This window comes from Haemaphysalis longicornis, unplaced genomic scaffold (assembly GCF_048455015.1).
Source record: "Haemaphysalis longicornis isolate Haplotype H1 unplaced genomic scaffold, Haemaphysalis longicornis Haplotype H1 scaffold_304, whole genome shotgun sequence".
Lineage (NCBI taxonomy): Eukaryota > Metazoa > Arthropoda > Arachnida > Ixodida > Ixodidae > Haemaphysalis > Haemaphysalis longicornis.
Window position 1 is genome coordinate 173,157 of NW_027526338.1, and position 18,645 is coordinate 191,801.

The 18,645-nt window shown below is 47.8% G+C and overlaps 1 protein-coding gene across 1 annotated transcript in view; it reads left to right on the plus strand.

The window, feature by feature from the left end:
- Nucleotides 1-18,645, plus strand: part of LOC144177775 (peroxisomal ATPase PEX1-like) — a 71,795-nt gene that overhangs the window by 17,559 nt on the left and 35,591 nt on the right. Inside the window, exons 4-9 of the mRNA XM_077705345.1 lie at nt 444-561; nt 2,488-3,266; nt 7,230-7,353; nt 9,152-9,398; nt 10,628-10,833; nt 16,103-16,273. Of these exons, the coding sequence (XP_077561471.1) occupies nt 444-561; nt 2,488-3,266; nt 7,230-7,353; nt 9,152-9,398; nt 10,628-10,833; nt 16,103-16,273 (1,645 nt within the window). The remainder of the gene's footprint in view (nt 1-443; nt 562-2,487; nt 3,267-7,229; nt 7,354-9,151; nt 9,399-10,627; nt 10,834-16,102; nt 16,274-18,645) is intronic.

The following is an 18,645-nucleotide window of genomic DNA, read 5'->3' on the forward strand; positions in this document are numbered from 1 at the left end:
ACAGCCAGTCGCACAAACAAGATGATTCAGTGATGTTATGGAGACCTCACCAGCGAGTGGCTGGGGAGCTGCCCCTGTTTTCGGCAGTATATAGATTATTCATTAGAAGTTTGCGGTAAAATCGGCATCATTGTTGTTGGGACAAAGCAGTGTTTTTAATGCACTAAACTTGTATTTTGTCTCTATGGTGTCTTTAATTTAATTAAGAAGAGAGCAGGAGGGAGAAAAGTGAAAGTGCACGATGGCCCAGCCGTGGGAGATAGTGCACTGGTGCCCTTGTGAGTGTGGCATTCACACCATGGTGGAACTGTGATGTTTCACTCATACGAGCGACACAGGTTCTATACGAGGAGGAATTTATCATAGTCATCACATTCAGTGTTTGAACCGATTTCCGTGAGCAAAGAATTTGCCCTGAACTTGTTCACCCCCATTGTTTTCAGGCTGCTAGTGGAGACACGATTGAAACTGCACTCATGCGGAGCACCCGCCTAGTGTGGCGGGGCATGACGTTTCCTATCTGGGTATCCTCTTCTTCACCCCCTGTTTCGGTTTACGTCGGTGAGTAACTTGCCTTTGCGCTGGCCGGTTTTAAACTACTGGACGAAGCAGAGGTGTTGTCTCCATGCATCTTTTTTTTTTTTTGAAAGGGAAGTTGTGTATGCTTCTATTTGTAATGTACACTTTTCGCCACATCCATCCAATCTGATCACTTGTTGGCGTATCGACTGATCAATTGCTTGGTTAGTTACTTCAAATTAAAAAAAAAAGGCACATTTATGGACAGTTATCGAAGTCTGCAAAGGTTTAAATTGCTCTTGGGAAAAAAAAGAAAGCAAAAAGATCAGGGCAGGAGCGTCACATTAAAATCTTTATGTGACAAGTGTGTGGCGCCCCCCATCCCTGATATTCGTTGGCCGCTAAGTTCAGTGGCCCCACCAGGCTCGGTGGGCAACCTTGTGTGTGGCCGGGCAATAAACACCTCCGAGCACAGCTGCTCAGGGGTCAGTCACCGTCACCACCAGCACGCTGCATGTCGTCTCTCGGTTGGAGGGTACCCCTACCCTCCCAGGTTCACGAACGCGGGACTAAAACGTGACACTGGCGACGAGGATGGGATCCGTCGCCACAGACGCCACTCGTCGCCACTGACACTGGCGACGAGGATGGGATTAGTCCCGCGTTCGTGAACCTGGGAGGGTAGGGTACCCCTACCCTCCCAGGTTCACGAACGCGGGACTAAAACGTGACACTGGCGACGAGGGAAGAGGCCCGCGGAGCGGCCGAAGCCACCGTGAACGCCGCCACCGAGAACACCGAGCCTGGTGGGGCCACTGAACTTAGCGGCCAACGAATATCAGGGATGGGGGGCGCCACACACTTGTCACACTTTAGAAGGACTAGGGCACAATTTGGGTACTGTTGTCAACCAACTGAACTGTAATAGTGTTGGCCACCACCCCAGTGCAATCTCTCTATAAAAGTCTCCGTTCGGCGTCGTTTTACCTATGCTACCCCTAGCCCTGTAGCCCTGTGATGTACTTACTTTGGGGAAGAACCGAGAATGGGCAGTCAGCTCACTAATATGGGGCTGCCATGAGGGAACAGAAATTTAAAATCGCTGATCTAGTCAAGTAAGGCCTGACAGAGCATTTTATGATGTAACAGCTCATTTAATAAAACAGTTTAGCGATAGGCTTTCTTCTGATTTCAAACCATGACAGGGACTGAAATTGAATGACCTGAGCTACCAAACGTTTGGTGCCTTTTGAGAAGATGGTGTGATTTTGTCATGATTCTTTCAACTTTAAATGTTGGCACCCTGTTGCGAGAGGCACTCAAGCGACGGCGTTATGTCACCATTGCCCATTCAGCCATCTGTAGCGTTCTGCTCCAATTCATGTTGGTTTCCCATCATGTTATTGTGTCGTAACCGTTTGTTGATCACCTTCTCACCACCCAGTAACTATGCATTTTATTTGAAACACTTCGAGTGCCAGCTGCAAGCATCCAAGGCTATTTTAATGTTCGATTGATTTGGTTGGTATCAGCCAATTTTGCAAGTTAGACTTACACCGTCACAGTTTGAGGGCAGGAAAGGGGCTCATTGCATACCTTGTTGATTATCTGAGTGAAATTTGCATTAAAAATGGTGTGAGTGTTGTTCCGAGGAGCCAGTCTTTCAATTGTAACGAAGTTTTTAGACTTGCACCGTCACAGTTTGAGGGCAGGAAAGTGGCTAATTGCATACCTTGTTGATTATCTGAGTAAAATTTGCATTAAAATTGGCGTGAGTGTTATTCCGAGGAGCCAGTCTTTCAATTGTAACGAACTTTGGTTTTGTCTTCATGGTCCCGTCAAACGTTTAAAGAAGAGATTGGTTTCCAACTTGCCTTGCAGTGACTGCTATTTGTATCCTTTCTCATGGGCCCCCAATTTTCATTTCGTACACGGGGGTTACATGACCTTGTGCCCGCTGTATTGCAGAGTCCGTCTCACCTGACTGCAGGCTTTTAGTGCTCGTCCAGAACTGCAAGCTCGAAATCCTCCCAGCAGACTCGCTCACCCAAGGGGCAGGCACGTACGGCAGCCATTCACCTAGGAGTCCAGCGGGCAGCAGGGGGGGAATTTGGTCCTACATTGGAAATATTTGGGGGCGAGGAGGCCCGTCTTCCCAGGGTGCGTCGTCGGAGTTGAGTGATTCGTCGTCTGCCTCCTCAGTGCCGCGTGAACAGCAAGCCGAAGTGTCTCTCACGTGGAAGAGTGCTGTCAGCTTCAGCGCTCGGGTGATTCCCCGCAAACACTTGTCGTGCACGCAGCAGGTGGAAGGTGGCGTTGACAAGCTCCTACACGAGCACCCCACCACGGTGTTCGTGTCGAGGACGTTGCTCGGTGGCGAGGACGTTGGTGACCACGACTCGGCTGAAACTTTCGCAGCTGCGATTTCGAAGATTGCCTCACCGCGCGAGAAGCAGGAAAAAGCGGTCGCTTCAGACGCGAAGGGTCCGTCGAACGCCGCGAAAATTAAGAATAGGGCGCAGGCGAACCTGCCCGACTGTGAGACGTGCTTCGTGCGCGTCTTTGTGGTTCCCGTGGCCTGGGATGCGTTCCAGTCGTTGCACGGCACCGACTTTGTACTTGTTGCGGACACTCTTCGGCGACAGTTGGGCCTCGACTACGCAAGCAGGGTGGAAGTGAAGCCGCTGGCGGAAGATGAACGGCCCGTTCCGGTGCTGTCGGTCGCCCTGCATCCCCTCGGCTGGCAAGTGAGTATTCGGTATTTTCTCAGGTTTTTTTTTGTTTTAATCTCTTCGCTGTTCGCGTGTATTGTCTATTTGGTTATTTTTGAAGCTGCTGCTTGGGCTTCTCGATGCGTCCAGCATTGCAGAAAAATTTTGAGAGGTTTCTTGTTGCGAAGAATGTGACATAGTTCTCATAAGGGGAATGGCTTTTTGTTCACCGCGTCAGCTTGGCATATGGGCGTACATATGGTTGTGCAATGGTTTTGTGGCACATAGTTTGCTGCAGAGCGAATTGGTGGGGAGGTAAATAAGGTGATGTTGAAATGAGGTCTCTAGAGTTGAATGTGAGGGGATAGAAATCGAATTAACTGAGGCTGAAAGAATCAACTGCATCACATAAACACGAGGAACGGGTTGGTGGTTGTGGCGTCACTTAGCAAGCACTCTGGTTGGCTAATACTATTTTTGTTACTGCATTCGCCACACTGCCCTAGAGTCACTGCACACGCATGCACACTAACAAGGGCAGAGCTCGTATCTCCAGCCTTGGAAAATGTGAAAGGAGTGTTGTCCTTGTGTCCTTTCAGTTTTTTTTTCTTCTTCAATCTCTGTGAACTGCACCGTGTCCTGCTAAAACGCCACCTCCAGGTTATATGTTTTAACAGTGAACCTGTTGAGCAAATTGTTAATGTGTGGTGTCCGCAGTTAAAAATACCAAGAAAATGTCGAGCGCACGTGAATGCATTCCTCGCGGTGACCGCCTGGCAGTTAAAAAAAAACAAGAAATTACTGAACGTTCACACGTGCAAAGCTCGCGACGACCGCCCAGCGTCCCCTGCGCATGTTTGTCAAGCTAAGTATACCCACTTAGGGAGATTAGCCAAGGCTGTGACGATGCCCGGCAGTTAAAAAAAAACCAAGAAAATTCCGAGCGCTTGTGTGTGCAGGCCTAACGGCAACCACCCAGCACCCCCTGCACACGTTTGTTATGCCAAGCGTACCGACTTAAGGTAGGTCGACACCTTCGAAAAAAAAATTGACAGGTGTAGCCCAAACGTTACACTTATATTTTTGGCTTGTAAAGCTTATACAGTTAGAAACTTTAAATAGATAAAATTGCTAAAAATGTCTAACAAAAAATTTATATAAATTAAAATGCACCAAAATATGCATGTTGCGCGAACAGTCATAAATACAAAATGGTTGGTTCGATTCAACCACGACTTGGCAGGAACATAATGAAGACAATAACCTGTGCAACTAACCTCCACGAATATCACATCTTTAAGCTGAGTTGCGTAATCATAGAAAGACTCAAAAATTTGATATCCGGCTTGTTTGGGTTTCACACAACTGGCCATAATATAAAAAGTTACCAATAGTTTTCAGTCATTCTGCTTGATTGCATAGCTCTATATATAAATAAACAGCAGACAAAGTTTCGTAAGAAAATAATTTCTAGAAGCAAAGTTATCACTGTTCGCGTAACTAATGGGTGCAAAAAATCAAGTTTTGAGAAAAATGGCTTTGAAGGTTCAGACCTATTGTACGTATTATAAGAAACAGTCAATGCGCCTAAAATCCGCCAGGCTGATAGCTTGCACCCTCCTTGTAACCGGCACGATCTCCGTTTGGCCGAGCTGAAGCGCACACATTTTTTTTGCCTGTTTCGTGTCTTACAGTTGACTCACATGCAGCCTTCGTCTTAGGGTGACAGTCACTGGTCAGGCATGCCGTCCTCGTACTATAACTGTAACTATAAAGTACTGTAATGGTCTCCTTGCGAGGCTAGAACTAAATCCATGAGGTTAAAACGGCATACGAAAAAGCACGGACAACCAGACACGAACGCAAGGCAATGCAAATGCGCGCAACGTGAACACGAGTGTGCCACCAATTGCCCCTTAGCGAAAATTTTGAAATAAATCAAATGTACAATATCCCGAATTGTGTCCAAAAGCTTAGAATGTAGCTAAATAAATTGGCATTATGTAACGTATATACGAAGAAACATTTAGGACGACATGGCAGATACTGCGTAATCGGAAACCTTCAGTTTCGGTTTCGGATGCGTCTCGGCGGGGTTGAAAAATGGTCATAACTTTTGAACCGATTAAGATAACAGCACAATTTTTTTTCTAAATATTCTTCAATAGACAAAGATGTTGAAATTGCAAAATTTAAAAAAAGTCATTTTTTTTCAAAAAATGCGTTTTTGAAGGTGTCGACCTACCTTAAGGCCAAGATTAGCAAAAAAAAAAAAAAAAAAAGCGTTTGCCATAATCATGGCAAAACTTGCTGAGAGTGAGAAAGACACGTGATAGTGTACACCTCTCCAAGGTGATGTCTAATCATTATAACTTCCAGGAAATGAAGGATGCTCACACTTATAGCAACAATGATGGAGTAAAGGTGAAGAAGCAAGTCAATGGCAATCGTGGACTTAAATCGTCGTGATAGTTGTGAAGGTTGCATACAGCTTCGCTACCTTTAAGTTTTGCACGTTAGTGTGAGCTTCCCTCATTTCTTTTTTCTAGGTGCATTCCATTTTTTCTCTTGTGCACTCTTTCTTTGCGAGATAAGCAATTTCTGGCCTTAACTTCTTTCCTAAGAGACCTTGGAAGGAAGTCTTAAGATAGTGTGATGGGGGCTGAATTATTTTTAAGTCTGCTAATCACTTAATCACGACAAATTGCTGAAACATTTTTTTTTGGTTTTGGTTTGGTGGTTGAGCACCCCTCTTGGTTGCACAAATTTAAGAACACCATTTTCCAGAAAAAGAAGTGTATCTTATTTAGCTGCTCCCTGTGAAAAAACTAACAGTAGAGTGACATACGTTAAAAAATAGAATTCAGGACCTGCAGGGAGAGTGAAAGAGAAAGAGAGGGAGAAAGGAAAAAGAAGAGAGAAAAGGGAAAAGGCGGGATATAGAAAAAAAGACACATTTGCACTTCTGGTGTTGCAACATACCACACACTATTGAGGACTCGATAAAAGATTTTACAACTAGTTGTGTCTTTAGTGCGCAAAGTATCTTTAGCATAACAGCCCTTAAAGGGGCCATGCAGACAAAACGCAGGTTTGGTTCATTTGAAAGATTGTCTCATTAGAATCATACTGATACCACGTTAACGTAAACTTCACTCTAATAATCTATATAATTTGGAAAAAAGGGAATGGCCATGCGACCTACTAGCTCATTTCCCGCAACAGAACCTGGGATATCAAATGTGGCAGCTCTGCGATTGGCTGAGGCTGCCAAAAGCAAACGCAAATTAGGCAGGGATTATAAGCCCGCCGAACGAGCTATTTGTGCCCAAATTAAGGGTACATTGTTTTTATAGCAGCAGTAATGGTGGGATAAACATTGGAAGTTACGAAAGTACACGTAAACATAGAAGTACCGATGTGTACTGCTGTTGGTACTGCGCGCACTATACCTGTTTCAGCTGCGCAACAATGCGGCTTTTGGGGTTGTCTCTGATGACACTGGTTGATTGGCATAAGCGATGGTGTCTTACGTGACCCTATTTGTCGAGTGAGCACCATGTTTCACGAAACGATAATTTTCTACCTTAACAAAAACAAGCCAGGTACAGATACGGTCAAAAACAAAGCGAAGGCAGAAAATGGCTTGCCACGGTATGGTGGCGCCATCTAGGTTCACTAATGGTAAACGAGGATCCACAATCTGCTACAATCGGCTGCAGAGCGGTTTTTGTGATGTCATCAGAGACGTCGTGAAAACACACGATTTGGCGGGAGAATCAAAATTTAAACTTAAATGGAATAATTTCTCAGTGAATGTGGCATTGTTTGCTGCTGGACAAGCGCCTGGGTCACTCTAAAACACGAAATCTATCGAATAAAACAAACTTGTATTTTGGCTGCATGGCCCGTTTAAACAATGTTTTGTTGCAACGAGGAAGGCTATTGTGAGAGGCTGATTGCTCGTCTAATTCAAGCTTTGCCTTTGGTTGATTTTAGGCTTCAGCAACATGGCGTCAAAGTATATCCAGCACCTTCCGTGCGTGGTGCAGGGATGTTTCCTCCGCGGCATACCCTGTTGTGCTGTCCTCTGGTGGCCTCCTCAGACTGCCACATAGCTCTGGTGAGTGTTTACCATCCTCCTGTTTTCTGACTGTGCTAGTTAAGGGGCCCTGCTACACTTATCGCTGACCATTCGGAGTGCCTTTGGTGATAAATTTTCGTGCTAACAAGAGCAACCAAACCAGCTGAGGAAGGCGGGTGAATGTTGTGAAAAACTGTGCGCACGAAACAACCATACAAAATGAGAAATTGATGATGACACTTCGCTCACGTCGTCAGTTCATTTCTTTCTGTGCTTGTTTTGTGTTTGCAGTTTTTTGCATCTGCTGCCCCTCAAATCTCCTGCTGCGAGAATGCGGTGCGCAAGCATAAGTGTTTTGTCTGTGAAATCGGGAGAGACTAAGTCTGATGCTGCCGAGCTGGGAGAGGGAAGCGAGTGCCAGGGGAAAAGGGTGCCTTTAGGGGGAGAATAGGTGTGTGTGGAAAGACACATTGGAGGAAAGTAGATTGCCAGCTCCAATGACTTCCAGTGCTTGCAGGCGGCGCATTTGGTTTCACTCTCTGCAATGCGGAATCTCGTACTTCTTGTGCATTGTGTGCAGAGCAAGACAGCGCATGGCTTTGTGCTTGCTCGTGTACGCTTTCCGTTTCTCCGGCTCTTAGCATGCTACTGGCTGTGCCCTCAGTGCGTCAGACACACTGCAGGCATGGAATTGCTCAAATTACAGCAGCGGACGTTCTCCTATGTAGATTTAATACAGTGTTCAAGGAGTGCTACAGGGAACCTTTAAGGCATGTAAGCATCGCTGCAAACCCCTTCTCATGTGCTGCTAAAAGATTATACGAAAGAAATTACACGTGGATAATCATGTGCTGTAACACGACAGACTTCTGTCGACTGTTCACTACTAAAAATGACTTACCAGTATTAGGCCGTCGATTGATTTGATGATATTTTCATTGAAGTGTGTTTGAATAGTTTGTGGTAGTGTTCAGAATGGTGTTGTGGGATGCTTAGTTCATAATTGGTGGGCTTAGCTCATAGCGCCAGACGTTAAAGTGTTGAATATCGTAATACAAGTCTAAGACATGGCGTTATCTTGTTGTCAGTTCTTGAGGTACCCCGAAAAAATATGAAGCAATAAAATGAGGAAAAAAATAAGTGATAAAAGCTGTTGGCGCAGTTAATGATGTGTTTATTGTGTAGTGATAGTGCTGCCGCAATGAATGTTTGATTCTAAGAAAACGGTAATTAGTGCAAGGAAACGACACACCAGAAAGAGGGCATGGACAGGTACTACTGTCCGTGTCCTCTTTCTCGTGTGTCGTTTATGTCCACTACTGGTCATGTTCTCAGACCATAACCATAGCCCAGCAACAGGTTTGTCTAAATGTTTGATTCATGTTTTGTTTTTGTTTTGTTTTCCTGTGTCAGGCTACTCACACGACTACCCTACCTGAGAGGGAAGCAGATTTTTGCTGTATCATGTTCCCCACTTGCAGAGGCCATTCTAGGTTTTCGTAGGTGCATTTCCTATCCCATTGCACAGTTTATGGAGGGGTCTGTACTATAAACAGAAAGGAGAAAAGGAGAGAGAGAGAGAGAGAGAGAGAGAGAGAGAGAGAGAGAGAGAGAGAGAGAGAGAGAGAGAGAGAGAGAGAGAGAGAGAGAGAGAGAGAGAGAGAGAGAGAGAGAGAGAGAGAGAGAGAGAGAGAGAGAGAGAGAGAGAGAGAGAGAGAGAGAGAGAGAGAGAGAGAGAGAGTGTGTGTCTCTCTGTGTGTGTGTGTGTGTGTGTGTACCGACCTTTTGAAACATGTTTTGTGCATGTAACACCGTGGTCTCTTGCTTTGTCATGTAGGCTCCCGGGACTTCCTCGTGAAGCTATCCCAGCAGAGGTCCGACGCCGGAGACGCGCCAAATGGCGGCGCAGACAGCGGTGGCGACAACCCGAAGTTTTGCTTCCTCAGAGACGCATCAAACCTTGACGTTCACCTTGGCAAGACGGTGGACTCACAGCCCTCGGAAAAGTGCAAGCTCGAGCTTCCCGTCCCTAACATCAGTTCCCTCAATCCAGACCTGCAGGCCCCGAAACTTGAAGAGCTGGGGTAAGTGGTATGTGGTAGTTTTCTCCACTCCCAGAACCTGAGCCGAAATTGTCTTCAGCAGTGTTGGTAAACTTGTGGTGCTTTGTTGTTCAAGCATGCTGCATCGTGTCTCTCAAAACGGCCTAAATCTTGACAAGCCCAAGTTGATTTTCGTTGGAGGTACGCTTATTTAAATAAGTGGGGCCGAGATTTGCCATAGACATAGGGAAATGATGTGTATAAAAAAGCACTTCGGGGCTGGGGCACGGTTATCTATAGAGGTTAAGGAAATGGTAGTTGGATGCTGTATGCCACGACATGTGGATGGAAGAGTGCAATCAGTTTACCAGGTATACTAGTTCATGTATCTCTACTATCCAGCTCACAAAACGCGCACATCAAATGCACTGAGAGAACTGCTGTCGGCAAGCTTCCAGTCTCTGCCAGCAGAAGTCTCTCTTCAGCTCGCTTGATTGTGGGAAATTGGGTTCTGTCTAAGAGCAAGCGGCTGTGAAGACAAAATACAACTTTTTTCAGTTTGGAGGGAGTTCACTCAGGTCTGTTCCAGCCCCGAAAGAAGGTTTTTTTTAACAAAAAAAAAAAAGGGGGGGGGGGGGTAAGAAATGTTGCAAACCTTTCAAATTTAATGCTACATGACGTCAGCAGTAACACAATACTAGTGGCAGCGGTGACACAGTAGAGGCCAGCACTAAAGACACGGTATAACTGTTTGAATGCACATTAGCATTAATGTGATTTGATCGAATGGAACTAGAGGCTCTGTTGCAATCCTTTATATCGAACAGAAGTGGAGGCCCCCACTATAATCACCCACTCATGTTTCTTGGCAGTTGCTTTGGTCGGCGACTGCCAGCTGCACAAACAAGATTCTGCACCACGAAGACCTCTTTGGAAAGTGTCTGGGACTCACCGCTGCTTCCTGTGTTTTCCTTAATATCGCCATTATTTGTTTCAAGTCTGTAGTAAGATCTGCATCATTCTTATGGGGACGAAGCAGTGTTTTTCGGGAAGGAGACTTTTAATTTGGTGAAAGGCGAAAACGCCTGTGGGTGGAGATTTCGGCGCACGTTAAAGATTCCCAGCTGGTCAAAATTAACCCTGAGCCCGTCACTATCGCGCGCCTCATAGCCCAGATGTTGCTTCGGCACGTTAATCCCCACAATCAATCAATCAGTCAGTCAATCAAGAAGCTTTTGTCTTCTTCGTGGCCCCTCCCATTGCTCCCCCAGGGGTGTGAAGGAGCTCTGCCAGACCGGCCTGACCTTTCTGGAGCAGCTGATGGGGGAAGGGGGGCAGCGACTGGCGGGGCATGCCCTTCTCATCACTGGCCAGTGGGGCAGTGGCAAGTCGACGCTCGCCAAGTCGCTGGCCCTGCACCTGCACCAGGCACCCCCTTTCGCCCACGTTGAGGTCATCGAGTGCACCGCCCTCAGGGGTGAGTTCCTGTGCCTGGAAGCCAGTTTGCAGAAGGGGAGAGTTGGTTGGTCCTAGGTTCCTCTGGTCGAAAACTTGCTGACATGACTCCCTCTTGCCATTCGCCCTTTGACGGTCAAAGTCATTGTTTGCCGATGTGAATGCTTCGGATGAATCTATTTTGAGTTGTCGTAATTTTTTTAGGGTGAGCGTAAAGTGACAAAAAAATTGTTCGTTTTGTTGCATACGTGTGGTTTTTTCATGAATACAATAAAAAAAAATTCCAAGAATGTTTCGCGGACACAAGAAGCGAGAAGCGCCCGGAGGACGAAACTGAAACCAGGTGTGACCTGATGCGTGACCCGATGCGGGCAACGATAGTGGGAACACCACTGTAGTAAAGGGTAAAAAAAGAAAAGAAGAGCCATCGGCGCAAGAAAAGAATTTCACGGATTTCTGCAGTGTGGCAGCACATACCAAGCGACAAAAATGGTCGAAAAAGGCACGCTTTTTAAACATACCAGCGGTGACGTACAGGTACGTCATTGACTGTTTTGAAGGTATTTGCCGGGGACGTACATGTACGTCAATGACCATGAAAGGGCTAAAACACTGGAACATGGAATAGAGGATTCAAGGCAGCTGACATATTCTGCTAGAGAGGCAGAAGCCTGTTGGAGGAAAAAAAGCTGTGATTCAGAACAGCATTACACAAACATGATTGCAGAGCCACCGGTGACTTAGGTTGTTCTACTACTCAGAGGAAACACGGCAAGTGACTGTATGGTTTCTAGCATTTCAGCAAACTCTAATAACGGTTAGATTGTATTCACTGGCGTGGCGAGCATGTCGGCAGCCATCTGTGCCGCCTTAGCAATGGGGACGCGCTGGCTCCAGCATGGCGGCGCACGCATGAGGCTGTCCCACCGAGCTCAAAAAGCATTACCTCGACGTTAAAGGGACACTAAAGGCTGAACGAAATGTTGTTTTAACTGAAAGATTATACGTTTTGTGGCTCTCTCGGCTTTTGTTCGACGACCAAGGATGCGTTATTTGCTGAGAAATAAGCAAACATAGCTGGCTTTTCTCTCACCCGCTTCCCTTTAATTTTTTCATGACATAGCCATTGCGTCACAACATAGGAGCGAAGCCCTGGTGCGGTCTAGAGCGTAAACACTGGCATCGGTATCTTTTACATCTGACTACGGCAACGTTTCTCTGGCCAGGGAGGTTGGCTTGCATGTTCAGGATCTTTCACCAGCGGGATGAGAGGCGCGTTGAGATGCTCGAGCGCCCCGTGTGCCCGCCTACTCCGGCGTCGCAGACCCCATCGAGCCGCTACGAGTTTGGAGGGCTGCTGCGAAGCCGCTTATGAAGCAACAAGTGCTGTTTCGAGTATGAATCGTGGTTTCCCGGTCTCCGGGCTGGCGCCGTTCAAAAGAGTGCCTTCACTTCACCTCGTCTGGCGATCACAGCCATCTTATATTGCCTTCTCTCGCGTGGTGTGAACCTAGCGTGAAATAGACTTTCTTCCCGGCAGCCGTGTCCAGTAGTCGTCGTTGCCCGCACTCTCCCCTGGCTCAAACATAACAAGGGCAGAGCGCGCACGCTCTACGGTTTATTAATGGCAGCTCGAGGTGAACGGAAAAGCACAAGGGCGGATTCGTCAGCTAACCACTCGCAGTAAGTTCATTTCATGGGCGATTATGTTTGAACTTGGTGTGCTTTCCCGATAGTAACATTTTAAATAAAATGTTACTCCTGCTCCTACTCCTTTTACTTTGTGCACTGTTGGGAATGACCTTCCCAACGCTGTCTGCAGGGTTGTGACTCGCATCCAGCTCGTCACGGATGTTGGGAATCAGTCATCTCGACGCTGTCTTCGCTGTAGGGAGGGACTGAGCCCTCTCACCGCCGCCTCCACTGTTGTGACTGGCCATCCGAGCGCAGTTACCGGTGTAGCGACGTTGCCTTGCTCCGTCCGCTATCGACGCGGCGCAGAGCAGAGCGATGAAGTTGTCGAGCCGACGAAAAGTTGAAGTAACATTTATATACAGTATGTACAGGGTAAGTGAACATTACATGACCCGCACAAAGGCGACCGCACCCTTTTACTCGGTGCCTCCGAAAAGTGCCGCCGGAGAGAAGCCGCCGAGGAATGCCGACGATGAGAGCCTCCGGGCTTGTTTTATACCCCGGGAAGTTCGTTGTGGCCTTGAGAAGTTCGAATAGCTCCAATCAGGGCTCTCGCTGCCTGAAGTTTGAATTCTGACGATTGGTAGCGAAGCGGTGAGTCAGCTGCACCGCCAATGGGGAAAGGGAGGGCGACGCTCACGCCGTCTCCGTGACTTCGCCTCCAGGCGTAGCGACATGCCCTTATTTGGTCGTTCTCAGATGCGGGATTCGGCCGCGCCGCCGCGACGAAAGGGAGAGGCCCCTTGGTGGTTTGATCCGGTTTGGACGAGGCGTGACAGCCTCGCTGTCTGCGCGTCGCCTCGTGCAACGCATTTGGGCCAGGCGCTCTGGCACAATAGCACGGAGAACGGGAGATTAGAAGGTCAGGCGGGACGCTTAACCACCTGCAGTGCATCATGTTCCTTTTTCTACTGCTAATAAAGGGTCTTTAGCTTCTCCCTGTCGGGTATGTATATTGCTTGCAGAAGCTCAGGCACTCACCGCCGTACGTCATTGACTTCGCTAATTGCGCACCGATGCTTTTCGAAAACGAAACTGAAAGCATCATGGCTGACTATTGAATAGTGAGGGACGCAGCCTGCCTCGCATTGTATAAAAGCGGTTGTCACAAATTCGAGTGTATGGCATCTCAAAGTATCGTATTGTACAGCGCCTAATGCTGGTTACCAAGTCGTTCGATTCGTTCAATTTCCTTCTGCCCACCTTGGGAAAGCCCTGGAACTTTCCCGTATGAGGCGTCAGTGGCTCTGCCCACTCACCGGCTTGCCGGCAAGAAGATAACAAAAATAAAACCTCTGCTGCTCAGCTTTCATCGAAGCTTCGAGTGCTTTCGAGCGGGCGAGTGTAGCTTTGCCACTGCTAAGGTGCGCCAATGATTCTAGAAGGGATAAAGAGGGAAGCGGTGCACTCAACGGCAGTGGGTGCATTGTGTCTTCTTTCTCTCCACGCTGGCATGGTTATAAAAAGAAAACCCGCGTCGAGGCAAATTAGTTACGTTTGGATGTCGTGATGTGGCAACGGCTTCTGCCTGTGAGAGCACTGCCATCGGCGATCCGCATCCTGGAGGACTCCAACATACTCCCGGGCCTTGAATCACTGTGATCGTGTTGAGACAGCCTGGGGTACGTTGAGGCATTGCTTCATAGGTAGCCGAATCGCCTCACTCAGGGGTGCATCATCCGGCCTGGTCGGTGAATATTGTGGGACTTTGCTTCTCATATGCATCGAACTGTTTTTTTTCTTTTAGTTAACTGCTCTACCTCGTAATATTCATTGTTAACGCTCCTTGATTGTACGTTTTCTCTTTGAACTGTTTCTCGCATTTGTATTCGCTCTAAGTTATCTCTCGTCAACGTTTCATGTCCTCGTGCTTGTATAGTATTTTGCTTGTTAAAATATGTCTTTCTGTTGTTTTGTTCGACCCTGTCTCATTCTTTCCGCTGTTGTCGGCAAAAGCTGCCATCAAACGGCCACCCCCCTCGTCACCTGTGCCCTGTAGATTCGGTGGAGTTGTTTGCTTGCCTGAGCTAACTCCCCATATCTTCCTAACAGCACACCCTATTAAGGAAACGATCACAGCTGTAGTCTGTGTTTTTTTAAATACAATAAGCTCACGGAAAGCTGCGATTTACATACATTTCATGTGCTCAACCACTTACGAACTGTTCATTTCAGGAAAACATCTATAGATGCTTCTCCAATGAATTTGTGGTGTCACGAATCGTAGCACCAGAAAACGTATGGGGCGTCGTCCCCTGTTTTCATGTTTCTGGCATTTTCTGCCTAATTAAACAACTGCTAGTTGCGAGAATGGCGTTTTTAGATTCTCAGCACTGTAATCCATCGATACGGGCCAACTTGTTTCCCTTTAACTACTGCTTCGCGCAGCGCCCTAAAAGTCTACCTGTCACAAGGCACGAAAGAAATGATTGCCAGCTTCTGTGTTTTGATATCTGCCACAGATTGCTCAGCTCGCGGCAAATGTTTCCACTTCGGCCATTCGGCCATTCGCCGATGGATGTTGCTAGCCCCCAGCTAACAGTGCACTCACTGCTACGCCGCTACGGTACCACCGTATCTCAATTGTCATCTGTGTGAACCTCACGATTTCTTCGGAACCATTATTTGGCTTTTGTGCTGAACAACTCTGCCGTGGGCAAGGTGCAGGCGCACCTGTGTTTATATCTGTGCTCTCAGGCAACTGTGCGGCGGCATAGGCATTTCTTGCGTCGTGCCGCTTCCTTTCGCAACTGCGACTCCTTTCTTTGGTAGTGATGCGAAGTCCTCTAGTGCAAGTAGAGCGTCACTGCACAATGTCACTGCTGTAATTCGTGCCTGTTGATGGCATGGCCAAGAATTGGGTGGTAACGGCGCAGACGGCGGATGCTGGGGCCTGTTCTTTTTTCCTGCGAGATGCGGACGCATGTGCAGGCGTGGTGGGCACTGTCGTGGCGATTTTCAGTGTTGCCAAGAGAAGAAATCGCCCGCTAAACTTTTATGTGAATACCATCTGTACCACCCGTATGTCATGCTGCCTGTTGGCAGGGAGGAGGGGTAGGGAAGGGCTTACAAAAAAAAGGAATGAAGTCTGCATTGCACAATTTTAATGCAGTACGCCAAGAATCGTATTACCAGAAAGATTCCAATCGATCCACCTTGTGAACATGGTCAATGTGCCTTTCTATCTCTCTTTTTTAAACGCAATGCTTCATTCAGTGGGAAAAAAAAAATCCTCTTTAAAATAGGATACTTTATTCAATAAAGCAATGGTGAAACAATGTGAAACAGTGATTCAGTGAAACAAAAAAAATCTTTTCTTTAAAATAGGACGCTTCATTCAATAAAGCAAGAAATATGTGATAGCTGCAATGGCTATGACCGCTTCAATACAAAAATTTCTGCCAGTTTAGTCACAGACCGTGGAGGGCTGAAAGAATAATGAATGATCTTACTGTGCTACTTAGTAAGCATTTTTTTCTTTACTTTACTCGCTTCTGGTTTCTATCTTTACTCCATTGAAACCCAAATTGGTGGCTGCATTACAAATGCAATCTGCCTGGAAGCGGTTGGTGAACTGCCTTGCTTTGCCCATGCAGGTAGGCATGCCGACAAGGTAGCTAAGGTGTGGGAGGGCCTGGTCTCTGAGAGCTGCTTCAGGCAGCCCGCAGTGCTGGTGTTTGACGACCTGGACATGCTGGCCGGGTCCATGGTGTCGCCCGAGCAGGAGAAGAGTCCCGACGCCCTCTACTCCAACAGGATGGCCAACGGTGAGGCTTTGGACTCTAACCTCCGTTTTTCTTCAACACTGTCGGGGTTGCAAAACTGTCCCTTGTGTGGAACCGGGGATGAATTGTAAGGGCTGATATGGAGTGTCTGTCAAGTGGGTCAAAGTTAAGCAATATTTGACGCAGGGTAAGTGAAGTTTAGTGAGCCAGTGAAGCGGAATCGGTCATGCCTGATGCTACGTGTACTTCTGGAGCAGGATGGAGCAATCCACTGCAAAGCAAGGTGATTTGAAACGACGAGTAAAACATAGATGATTCCACTTGGGGCTAAAGAAAAATGTCTCTCAACCAACTGGTAGTATTCATTATTACTTCTCCCACGTATTGTACAACCATTTGGACCTAAGGATTTGTCGATTGTGTGTGTGTGTGTAAATGAATAAACAAGCATGCATTCCCAGGATAGTATGCACAGTGTTTGTTATACTTGGTCAATCCTGCATTGGTATGTGGTGGGGTGGTTTGCGTAAGGAGTGTAATGGGGTGGTTGGGTACGGCCGGAGTCATTTGACTGTGGCGTTACCAGTGGACGTCAGTCAGCCCAGGCTGGAGGGGAAGAGCTGGTGCACTACGCAGTCACCGCTAAAGTGTCTCTCATTCGTCCTGCATGGGTGCATCCTTCGAGCTCCCTGCTCTTGCACGCTGAAGTGTCTCCTGTTTGTCCTGCATGGGTGCATCCCTCGAGCTCCCTGCTCTCGAGCACTGAAGTGTTTCTTGTTTGTCCTGCCTGCATGCTGAAGTGTCTCTCGTTCGTCCTGCATGGGTGCATCCCTCGAGCTTCCTGCTCTCGAGCACTGAAGTGTCTCTTGTTTGTCCTGCCTGCATGCTGAAGTGCCTCTCGTTCGTCCTGCATGGGTGCATCCCTCGAGCTCCCTGCTCTCGAGCGCGGAAGTGTTTCTTGTTTGTCCTGCCTGCATGCTGAAGTGTCTCTCGTTCGTCCTGCATGGGTGCATCCCTCGAGCTTCCTGCTCTCGCACGCTGAAGTGTTTCCTGTTTGTCCTGCATGGGTGCATCCCTCGAGCTCCCTGCTCTCGAGCACTGAAGTGTTTCTTGTTTGTCCTGCCTGCATGCTGAAGTGTCTCTCGTTCGTCCTGCATGGGTGCATCCCTCGAGCTTCCTGCTCTCGAGCACTGAAGTGTCTCTTGTTTGTCCTGCCTGCATGCTGAAGTGCCTCTCGTTCGTCCTGCATGGGTGCATCCCTCGAGCTCCCTGCTCTCGAGCGCGGAAGTGTTTCTTGTTTGTCCTGCCTGCATGCTGAAGTGTCTCTCGTTCGTCCTGCATGGGTGCATCCCTCGAGCTTCCTGCTCTCGCACGCTGAAGTGTTTCCTGTTTGTCCTGCATGGGTGCATCCCTCGAGCTCCCTGCTCTCACGTGCTGAAGCCATCTTACGGGGCCCAAGTAAACCCTGCCATCATTGTCTAAGAGCCGTGCAGATAATAGCCGCACTGTCATCTCGGATCGCGTCAGGCGCATCGTTTGCAGACTTCATACAGAGTGGGGATCACGGGTTTTCTCAATTCCCAAACATGCACACTCTATCATCTGACAGTGTGTGCGCACGCGAGAAGGGGTGGGCCTACCGAAGGCTTTACACCTGCTTTGTGAGCAGCATAGCTTCTTGTCACCCTGGAAGATAGAAGGGGTGCGCGCTGCCCATAGGGGAACCACTGAAAGCCATCTCGTGGCTGGTTTCTGTCCCCATGTGAGAGAGTGCATTGCAACAAGTTGTTCGCTGATTTCCCACACGCCCCGATGCAGTGAGTGAGTTTCGATGGATGAGGTTTCATGGTTTTTGTGCCAAAGTAAGTTATTTCTGCAGTGACAGTGTCTAAAAAGAACCTGTTCTTTATCAGGGCAGTTACTTGTGCTGTGCCACCATAAGGTGGGTGCTGCCCACGAGCACCATAGTGCTTGGGTACGAACTAGTACTTACTCTAAAGGCTTAAGTAAAATGCATTTGGTGCTGTGAATGAAACTGCACAACAGGCTTTTTTTTGAGGAGTTCCTCTGTACACCTCGAGCGCTGCCTGTAGGGGCGTCACTGAAATTCCCCTAGCGGCCCGTTTCGAAAGCAGCCGCGGGAGTCTCAGCCTGCTCCTCAGTGTGGCCGCTGGTTTTGCAGCATGTTCATGACTGAGGTTTATCGTTCGGATGCGTTGAAAATACATAATTATGTAAAGCAGTCACTCTGTTCGCAAATGAAGTGTATTTACAAGAGTGTAAAAATTTCTGACGCGGTCTTAGTGTGGTACATTCGGTCTTTATAATCGCCAGGTGTGGGTCACGGGCAAGCTTCGCGAAACGGGCTCATGCATGGAGGTGATTGTAATTCCACTGCCCTGGAATTCACTAAC